This window comes from Phascolarctos cinereus, unplaced genomic scaffold (assembly GCF_003287225.1).
Source record: "Phascolarctos cinereus isolate Bilbo 61053 unplaced genomic scaffold, phaCin_HiC Scaffold_726;HRSCAF=1367, whole genome shotgun sequence".
In the NCBI taxonomy this organism is placed as follows: domain Eukaryota; kingdom Metazoa; phylum Chordata; class Mammalia; order Diprotodontia; family Phascolarctidae; genus Phascolarctos; species Phascolarctos cinereus.
Genome location: NW_027556098.1, coordinates 371,824,442 through 371,835,326, shown reverse-complemented (window position 1 = coordinate 371,835,326; position 10,885 = coordinate 371,824,442). Strand labels below are relative to the sequence as shown.

General features: G+C 43.5%; 1 protein-coding gene across 1 annotated transcript in view; it reads left to right on the top strand.

The window, feature by feature from the left end:
- The first annotated feature begins 5,200 nt into the window (after positions 1–5,200).
- STX12 (syntaxin 12) overlaps positions 5,201–10,885 on the top strand; it is a 35,450-nt gene continuing 29,765 nt past the window's right edge. The window contains exon 1 of the mRNA XM_020983277.2: positions 5,201–5,498. Within this exon, the coding sequence (XP_020838936.1) occupies positions 5,372–5,498 (127 nt within the window). The 5' untranslated portion in view covers positions 5,201–5,371. The remainder of the gene's footprint in view (positions 5,499–10,885) is intronic.

Here is a 10,885-nt window from a genome sequence, read left to right as displayed (position 1 = left end):
GCTGGTCTACTTCTAGTGATAAATCTATGATCCTATAATGAATCCAGTACTTTATTTTAATGGGGAACTACTGAAGGTTTTTCAGCAAGGAATGAACATGTGATCAGACCTCGACCTTAAGAAGAGGGTTTAAAGCAACTGTGTGAAGGATAGATTAGGAGGGAAAGGTCAGAGGTAGGGAGAACAAAGGTGAGTGAGGAGAAGATTGAAGAAAAATGGAGTTTAAATCAGTAGGACTTCACAGACTCTGAGTTGGAAGGGTTGTCAGAGTCTACCCAGGCCCATCTTGTAATGTAGAGGTAGGGAGAGGGGTGAGGAAGAAGGAATGGTAAGAAAACATTTAGCTTTTGAGCCCAAGTGGCTGGAGCACTGGAGTAGTAATCATAAGAAATAAGGATCGTGGGAGGAGAGACAGGTTTAGGAGGGGAGGTAATGGAATTCAGTTTGGACATGTCTCTGAGTAATTGACTGGATGTCCCCCAGACAGCTGGAGATGCAGGTTTCATCCTTGATAGCAGTCTAGTTTTGGGAATCATTTGCATAGAGGTGATAACTCAACCTGCTGGAATAGATGAAATCATAAAGGGGATTATAAAAAGAGAAGAAAAGAGGAATAGGGCTGAGCTTTGGGGGTATTCACACTTAAGGAGCAGAAGAAAGGCAGTGAACAACCCACAAGCATTTATTAAAGACCTACTAAAGGATCCGATGCTGTACTGGGTGCTGGGGATACCCAGAAAATAAACAAAACAGTCCCTATTCTCGAGGAGTCTGCATTCTAGTTGGGGAGACAAATACAAGAGGAACTAGTCAGATGAAGAACTAGGAAAGAGAGCAGTATTATGGAAGCCACGAGAGGGGAGAGTATTCAGGAAGAAGTGGGGATAGGAGTGTTGACTGCAGAGAGAGTTAGGGTGAGAACCAAGAAAAGTCCATTGAATTTAGCAGTCAGACATTTATTAAGCACCTACTAGGTACCCGGCACTTTGTGCTAAACACTGGGGATTCAGCAAGAGGCAAAAGATAGTCCCTGCCCTCAAGGAGCTCACAGTCTAGTGGGGGATACAACAGACACAAATAGGTACAAACAAGTTATATCCAAGATTAATTGGGAATAATTAAAAGAGGGAAATCATCCATCTAGAACCCTTTAGATTTTAGAGGGGTTGGGAAAGGCTTCCTGTAGAAGATGGGATTTTAGTTGGGACTTAAAGGAAGCTAGGGGACTTCTGAGTCATGTGAGCAATAAAATGGTGGACTAGATATTTTCTCTGATTCCCATGACCTCTTAAATCTCTCCAAAACAAATTATGCACCCCAGATAAATGAAATTCAGCTGTTGCCATAGTCTAGGACCCCCATATTCCCAAAGAAGGCAAAAAATAAGAAAACTTGAAACGCAGGAACTAAGGCTCACTGACCTTGAGCTCACTTAGCACCCTCCCCCACCCTCTGTGCTTCCAGCAGTGAGGCTGCACTGGCACACCCAAGGACATGGCACAGGCTTGCATCAAAACTCACTGATACACCATGTCCCGTGCTCCCTCTTACCAGTGCTATAAGAAGTTTGCTCAGGCCTCAAGAGCCAACTTGACCACAGCCCTTCAGGAGCAAAAGCCTGCTAGGGACTGTAACCCAGAAGCACCAGTGCTGCAAAGCTCTGAACTACCAGTGTTGGGAAAAACAGGTTCTGAACTGCAGGTATTGGGCCAGAAAACTGCAGAATGGAGGAGATGAGACAGGTCACCAGGACAGGACATTGTGTGTGTGTGTGTGTGTGTGTGTGTGTGTGTGTGTGTGTGTGTGAAGCATTCCACCAAACCTGAAGGAAATAGCACAGCATCCAGCTGGGGCCAGTTCTGACCATGCAAAAGTCAGGGCAGAGGCTGGGGAACCATGAATTGTCTAGTGTGGGAGGGGGCTGACATACTTTGAGATTCAGCCCCCAGATAAACCACCATCATAGGAGAGGCAGTCAGGAAGTGAGTGATCAGGAGGATAAGGAGATGGAGAGAGACTGAAAGTACCAAAGATTTCAAAAAGAAGAGATCTCAAAGACCTTGAACATAAACAGATAAATCAACAGGAAAAACTAATGACAGAAGGTAATATGACCTCCAGATCTAGTAGAGTTCAGGCATCTATGAATAAGTACTGCAAAATGAAATCAAATGACCCAACCCTTGATGAGACAGAAGACCTTGTAGAGTCTGAGGAGAACACGGAAGCACAACACACTGTTCCTAAGTGGTTTCAAAGAGAAATGAGAACTTTGAGAGCGACATTCTTGTCCTGCACAACAAAAATAATGAACAGAATAGAAAAATTTGAACTAAAAATGGCGACCTGCACCAAAGAAACAAAAGGGAATAATAGGTTGGGTGCAAATACAAAAAGTGGAGGACAACACATAAGAAGAGAGGCAGAAAATAACATTAAAAGAAAATATGTTCACTATGCAAGCAAAAACTGATCTCGAAGACAGGATTCGTCAAGGGTCATGTCTTCCAGAAGAATACGACAAGACAAAAATCCTTAATATCATAATGAAGAAAATAATAGGGGATAATTGTCAAGAACTTCTGAACATAGAAAATGGAATTCCAGTTGAAAGAACTGACATATTGTCTCCAAAAATACCCCCTAAAAACTATGCCCAAGGGACTATAAAACTGTACGTGCCTTTTGGTCCAGCAATATTACTATTAGGTCTGTATTCCAAAGAGATCCTAAAACAGGGAAAAGAACCTACACATTTATTTATAGCAGCTCTTTTTTGTGGTGGCAAAGAATTGGACAAGGGTAGGGAGCCTGTGGCCTTGAGGCCACATGTGGCCCTCTAGGTCCTCAAGTGGGCCATTGGACTCAATCTAAACTTCACAGAACAAATCCCCTTAATAAAAATATTTGTTCTGTAAAACTTGGACTCGGTCAAGACAAAGCTGCCCCTGAGCACCTAGAAGGCCACATGTGGCCTCGAGGCCACAGGTTCCCCACCCCTGCTTTAGTGTTTTGCTGAAGTGCTATATGCTAGCTATTAAAGTGAAGTGAGTGGAACCAGGAAAACATCATACACCGTAACATAACATAACATAGTATTGTAACAGGGATCAACCCTGAAAGACTTAGCTACTCTAATCAATAGTGATCCAAGAGCATTCCAAAGAATTCACAATGAAAGATGCTGTCTACCTTTAGAGAGAGAAGTGATGAACGGAGTGCAGATCAATGCATATTTTTTTTCACTTAGTTTTTCTTCTTGTTTTTTTGCAACATGGCAATATGGAAATATGTTTTGCAAGACTTCATGTGTACAACTGATGTCATATTACTTGCTTTCTCAATGGGTGGGAGAGGGCTGGAAGGAGGGAATTTGGAACTCAAAATTTGAGAAAACAGACGTTAAAATAAATAAAATATAAAAATGCTAGCTATTGCATTAATACCAGAGTATAATGGGCATTGTGACTTTGGTCTTCTAGTGTGAATCAGCATCCCCCAAACCACCCTATGTAAACTCATTTGCATAGTAGGGAATGTATTTTAAGGCAGGGAGATCTGCAATATTCATGTTTTAACCTGTTCTAATATTGGGCTCTTTCAAAAGGCATACTTGGTTCCATCAACATGGCAGAATTGAATTAGGTGACCTGGATTTTAGTCCTATCTTTGGTACTTTGTGACCTTGGGCAAGTCATTTCTACTCCTATAAGCTAAATATATTCTTTTTTATTTTCTAACTTTTTAGGCATTTGGGGTTAAGTGACTTGCCCAGGGTCACACACCTAGCAAGTGTCAAGTGTTTGGTCTGAGAGTGAATTTGAACTCAGGTCCTCCTGACTTCAGGCCAATGCTCTATCCACTGCACTACCTAGCAGCCCCATTATATTCTTTTAAAATAGAAAAAAAAATACTCCAAAATTTTTAATAAAATTGCTGGGATTAGATGATCTCTAAGTTTCCAGTTTTGAAATACAAATTTACTAGTGTGTCTGAGGCATCTGGAACAGGGCAAAAAATGGGAAGCAAACTTTCCTGACAGGATCAAAGGTTTGTAATTCTGTATATCGAATACAAATTTGGAACTGAAGGGATTTTAAAGGTCACCAAATCCAACCTCTTCATTTTACAGATAAAAAAACTGAAGTGACTTGTGAATCCAAATCTAGTACTTTCCACTGGACCATGCTGATTGTTCACTAAAGCGGTGGGGACCGACTTCCCCATTCCCCATGTTGCAGCACCAAGGGGCAATTCGATCCCTAATCCACATACAGAATTCGTGTCCTTGGCCACATTTACTATCTAGGTGCGTTGCTTTTTTATAACGTGGATGGCGTGGGATCGGGTTCGTTGAAAGAAAACTATTATGATCAAGAATAGCATATCTACTTCTGCTAGCCAAAGCCTGCGGCTCTGAGGCTATCATTTAATACGGGATGTTAGGAGGGCGGCGAGGTGGCACAGTGCTCAGAGCCCCGGGCCTGAAGTCAGGAAGACATCTTCTGAGTTCAAATCCAGCCTCAGACACTTGTGCTAGCTGGATGACCCTGGGCAAGTCACTTAATCCTGTTTGCCTCAGCTCTTCATCTGTAAAACGGGCTGGAGAAGGAAATGGCAAACCACTGCAGTGTCTCTGCCAAGAAAACCGCAAGAGTCGGCCACGACTGAACACCAAGGGGAGGAGGGGATGGGGGGGGGTACCCTGCCCCGCGTCACACACAGCAAGCATCCGAAGAGGGATTTCCGCCTGCCTGACCGCAGGCCAAGGGGGTGACTGGTCCTCAGTCACTCGGCTCCTTCCCACACACAGTGACACCCGCGGCCACTTCAGCCCGGGCCTGCCTCCCCGCCCGGTACCCCTGGAATGCCGAGCCCCTCCCCGAGGACAATGAGGTCACCGTTTCTGGGGCGGAAACGAAGAGACAGATATTTACATGGGTGGGGAGGGCGAGCGGGGGCTGCCCACACGGGGCTCTCAGGGAAGAGGGGTGCTGGATCGGATACCTTCCCTGTGACGGACCCTTCCCTGCCGAGGCCCCAATTCCGTTTTATGCAAAGTAAACTCGGGAACCATAATGACCCCACAAGCCAAGGCTCTATAAACCTCTCCCAATATCCGCCCCCAACGCACATTCTTACGTTGCGTCACGTGAACCGCAGGGAGGGCGGGGCGCATCGGGCGCATGCGCGCAGCGCGAGGCTTGGGTGCGCACGCAGCTGTCTCCTCCTCCTCTCCCACCGCTGTCCTCCCCCCCACCGCGGCTCTATCTTCCTCCTCCTCCTCCTCCTCCCTGTCACTGGTCGGCGGGTCCTCTTCCTTCTGGAGATCGGTCCAGATCGACCCCGGCCCGGCCAGGCAGCCCTCGCCATGTCGTACGGGCCCCTAGACATGTACCGGGCGGCGGGGCCCTCCGGCCCGCAGGGCCCCCAGCCCCGGGACTTTGACAGCATCTTCAATACTTGCTGCGGCCACATCCAGAGGATCAGCTACGCCAGTGAGTGGGGGCCGAGGGCTGCCAGGCCGGGGACCCGAGGGGGCGGGCCAGGGCCCCTACCTGCGCCCAGACCACAATGGGTGTGGCCGTGGAAGCGGTGAGGGCCAACCCGGGCACCCCGGCCCAGCTCCAGGCCCAGGCTGTCTACCCGGGGGGCGCCGCCCCAAGCCCCCTTCTCACCTACCTGCTCCGCCCTTCCCCCTTCCCCGAGTCCCCCCTCGAGGAAGTGCCGGAGGAGGCCTTCCCTCTGGGCCACACTTAAGGGCTAATTTACAGCTGACTGCTTCTCATTGGTCGGCAGGTCAGAGACCTCATTTTACAGGTGGGGAAACTGAGGCCTAGAGGAGGGAAGGGGCAAGGCCAAAGTTACACCGGGAGTAAGTGTCAGAATCAGCCAGGACTTGGAGCCCGAGTTTTCTCACTCCAAATCCAGGGTTCTGGCCACCACAACCTGCCTTCCTGGGCCCATAGATGCTGTGGCTTTGAGTCTGGTCCTGGGGGCTGCCTCGTTTAACCAAGCACCTAGTTTTTCTCCCAGAGCCACCCTATTTGTCCTTTACGGTCTGTTCGGTTCAGGTTTTGTATAATAGTTTAGCTTCCGATTCTGTATTCTCTATGGTACTGAACCAGTTGGAATTCAACTTAAATGTCAGTTAAGGTGAAGTGAAGGTTGTATGACTTAAAACACCTGGTGAATTTCATAGTCGTAGAACTGGTAGTATGTCCAGGGATACAGAGACTATGGGTTTGTTTTTCGTTTGTTTCTGAAGAGTGCTGAACATGTCTTATTAATTTCCCTTGGCAGCCCAAGATTCAAGGAGTACAGTTTGTCTTATTAATCTACCTTGGCAGCTTAAGATTCAGAGATTTCTTCATAATCAATCTAGCTATTAGACAGCAGCCGCTAGTATTTGGTTTCGATTGGTCTTATTAGCTGTTTCTTGAAATGAATTTAATATACAGAGAAGTTTAGTGACTGACTCCAAACGACATAGGAGTATATGTCAAGCCACAATTAGAGGTGTTGTGCTTGTGACTTGTCTTACTTCCTCATTATGTAATCCATCCGCTATGTAGGGGAAAAAAACCCAACAATTTAAAAGTATGTATCTTACCGACACCAGGTCAAGTAGCGTCATCTTTGTAGGTAAAGGTGGGTGCATTACTTTTATGTGTTTTAGTGATTGGAGCTATATTCCTAGGCTAGTCATTAGTAGTAATTGATCTTGAATGATTATATTTACCAATTAATATTAACAGTATATTTATAATCCTTTAAGATTTGCAAAAAACTTTCCTCACAACAATCTTATAAGGAAATAAAGTATTATCTTCACTTTGTATATGCTGGAACCTTGGTCTCAAACCTGAGTCTTCTGATCCAGAGATCAGTGCTATTTCTACTACCTTATACTGGAGTTTAAAGAACGAACTGTGTCAAACTTTGCTTTGCATTTAATTAGTTGTTTAGAAAACAAGAAGCAGTACGTAGTAGATAGAAATTCTGTGAATCAAATAAAGTTAAAGCTGCTAAACTCACTAGCTGATTTTCCCAGTTGCATTTAGAGATGGCTGTAGTACAAGTTAACCTCAAAGCCCTGTTATAGGGTTCATATATTTCAATATACATAAAGTACAGCTCTCTCACGACTTAGTAGATAGTCCCCAGAAGTTACTGTAGTAGAAAAATCATATTCATAGGCAATAAACCTCACCCAACTTGCCCAAAGTGGTCCTTGGACAATAAAAATATGATCCCTGGGTTTGAGAGACTTCCTTGAGGTTGTATTCCACTAGCCTAGGCTTTGAAAATTCGGGGTCACCTCCATGCCATGATGAGATACTGGAAGATGACTTTAGTGACAGGATGCTATGATAAGCTACTAATAACTCTCATTTATATAGTACTTTACAGTTTCAAAACAACCCTGTGAGGTGTGTAGTGCAAATATTATTCCTGTTTTACTAGTGTTGAAATTGAGACTTGGCTATGTTAAAGGGCTGGCCAACATCACAGAGTTAATAAGTGAAAGAGCTGGGGCTCAGACTTAGGTCTTCTGACATTTAAATCTTGCTCATTTTTATATCATATATTTAATTTCTTGTTCTTTGATTTTAGTATCCCATTTTGTGTCTCGGGGATTTGGTTAAAGTTATGGTAAAACAAAGCTGTGCCGGTATAATTATTGGACTAAAGTCTATTTTAAGTATTACCCAGAGTTAGTTCTCACTGGGGAAGATTGGCAAGCAAGTAGTAACATTGTTATCATTTCTTGATTAACAATGTTAGAGGTCCATAAATGTTACTAATTCAGGTGAATGAGTGGAACTTATTTTTTCTCACTTAAGACAAATTTGAGAATGGGGAACTCTTTTCCACCCAGCTTCTTCTTGCCAACTACCATCCTAGGATCCTTTTACTTTTCTCTTATTCTGACTTTTAACCCTCAGCAGTTCTGTCTGAAGTGTCTGTCCTCCCTTGCAGCTCTTTGTAGAGAATCTGTGATGCTGTTCAGAGATGAAATAGGAAGAATACCTTAACTGTTTGCTCATTTGTCATCTGGCTAAGTTCACGTGTCCCAAACTTCTGCACAGTTCCCTGTCCTACCACACTTACCATATTATGCTTCACTTCACTGAAACCGTGATGCTCAAAAATTTATTTCTTGTCCTTTGAATTTGATAATAGGATAAACAGGAGACATTGTGCCTATGTTGCCTGTTTCTAGTTTTTGTTAGAGCCAGACAGCATCCACATTTAAGATGTTTACAGTTGTAGTAACGCTGCTAACTCTTTTCTTCCTGGTAATTTTAATTGCAGTTTTTTAACTGAAAATGCAATTTTAATTTCCATGCTGGTCTATTTGGGAAGTTGCAGGGTCATAATTACCACATATGTTTTTGTGTCCATAATCTGACTAATGTGCTTCAATTTTTTCTTAAGATACTGAGTCATCTGGTGGTTCAGATGCTGGAGAGCTGTTATCAGTATCTTTCCTGTCAATGGGCTTTATGTTTTGGATGGATCAGAGTTCATTTGGAGACTGTTACTTTCTGAAGCCCTGATGTTGAATTATAGGAAATATATTTATTTTAGAACAGATCCTCATTTGAATCATAGGATGTTAAAACTGAAAATATTCTTAGAGATCATCTAATCTCATCTTACAGATAATGAAACTGAGACATCAGCTGTTGTGACTGCCCGATGATTTTATTCTTAGTCTTTCAAAAGTTTTTAGCCAGTCCTTGCTTTGAATGAGATGTTAGTGATAGAGGAAGTTAAGATGTCCTCATGCCTAAAATATACATAAATAGCTTTAAAAGGAATGTGGCGCAACTGAGGAACTTGCATGTGTATTGGTTTGGACCTTCTGGTTTCTGATTATCAGGGTTTTTTAAAAATAGGAAATCCTGTCACTGGATTGTTTTGGATCATCTGATTTCTGATAATCAGAGTTGGGTTTTTTTTTAAAACAGGAAATCCTGACCATTAGCTTGTAATAAGTAAATCCAGAGTAAAACTTATCCTGCAGAGTGCTTTCAGTTGGGTGGACAATAGTTGTAGCTTTGTACATTTTTTGATTTACAACGGATTAATCAATCAACAGGCTTTTATTAGGGTTTACTATATGCTAAGTACTTTTCTAAGTTTGGGGATTTAAAAAAAATTAGCAAAAAACAGCCCTTTCCCTAAAAGAGCTTGTATTCTAATAGGCAGGGCAACATATACATATGTAGGTGTATACAAGATATATACAAATTAGAAGGGAAGTCACTGGCTGCTAGGACAGTGGGAGCTGAGCCAGGGAGTCTAAGAAGCATTCCTGGCATTGGGAATAGCAGAGGGTAGATGGAGCTCCGTGTGTGAGAAACAGCAGGTAGACTTGGACCATAGATGTGTAAAGTTGAAGACAGAGAAAGAGGCCAGGTCCACTGAGGGTTCTAAGTAGCTGGGTTCTGATCAAGGCTTGTCCATTCTCATGATTTAATATGGGCGAGTGTTTGCTCTGGCTATTCCTCAGGAGTCTGATCATGTTAATCCCCTACTCAGTAAACTCCAGTGGATCCCTGTTGCCTCCAGAAGCAAATAGAGAATGCTCTGTTTGGCATTCAAGCCCTTCCTCTTCCCTTTCCAGTCTTCAGGCACATAGTAAGCACTTAATAAATGCTTATTGAATGAATGACTATATATGTCAAAGGAGAAAGAGTTCTTTCACCCCAACTAGCAAGTGATCCTGTGCATTCTTTTCTATCTAAAGAGCCTAGCACTATCCTTTGCACACACTAGGCACTTAAGAATGTTGAATTGGAGAACAACAAAACCATCCAAACCTACCATAGTTTCTAGAAAGGAATCTAGAAAAGCTCAAGATTTAAAGGAACTCTATAGCCATATGTTCTCACCAAGAACATGCAGAATCGCTGAACATTGTTATCTTCTCCCTGTTCTGTAGCATCGCCAAACAATGAAGCTGTGCATCCCTGCGTGCTTAGTACATGTGAAGTTATTCTAAACCATGTGAGCTATTCGCATGTCTTCTTTGGGCTCTGAAGAAAGCCTGCTTTCTTGCTTTTTTTCTTTTTTTGGAGGCAGTTGGGGTTTTAAGCAACTTGGCCAGGGTCACCCAGTCTTCTTGACTCCAGGACCAGTGCACCACCTAGCTGCCCCGAGCCTGCTTTCTTGGTAGCAGAATTCGACCATATGAAGTCAGTTTTAGGGTCTCAGAGCTGAGGTTTTAGCCTGTGTAGCTCCTGCCCTTTATCATTGGTGAGGAAGCTGTGGGTCAGAGAAAATAAGTGAATGTGTCAGAGGTGAAATTTGAACCCAGTCTTCCTGATACCTTCTATCCACTGCCATGCAGCCTCCCTGTCTATAAAATGGGGACAGTCTCACACACCTCAGAGGGGAATTGCAAGGAAAGCACTTTCTGAATCTCAAGATTTAAATACAAAGGTCAGCCTCTATTTGCTTGACTACTGCCATAGCTCTGATTTCTTATCTTTTGGGTGAGGTGCTTCTCCCTGCATCTGTGCTGATTGTAACCCTTCTTCACTTTTCCATTTTCTGCCATAATTGTAACTTTCTATCAGTACTCAATAGATTTTCTCATCCAGTGTTTTGGAAGCCTTTTTTTTTTTAAATACTGCACAGATATTAGAGCAGCACTCAGGCTGTCTCCCTGTAATCCCTTGCTATATGGAGCACACGTCTTTTTTAGAGTCATACAGGTTCTTGATGTGGGCAGCAAGGTGGTGCAGTGGATAGAACATTGGACCTGGAGTCTGGAAGATCTGAGTTCAAATTGGGCCTCAGACAACTAGCTGTATGACCCAGGCAAGTCACTTTACCCTGTTTGCCTCAGTTTCCTCATCTGTAAAATGAG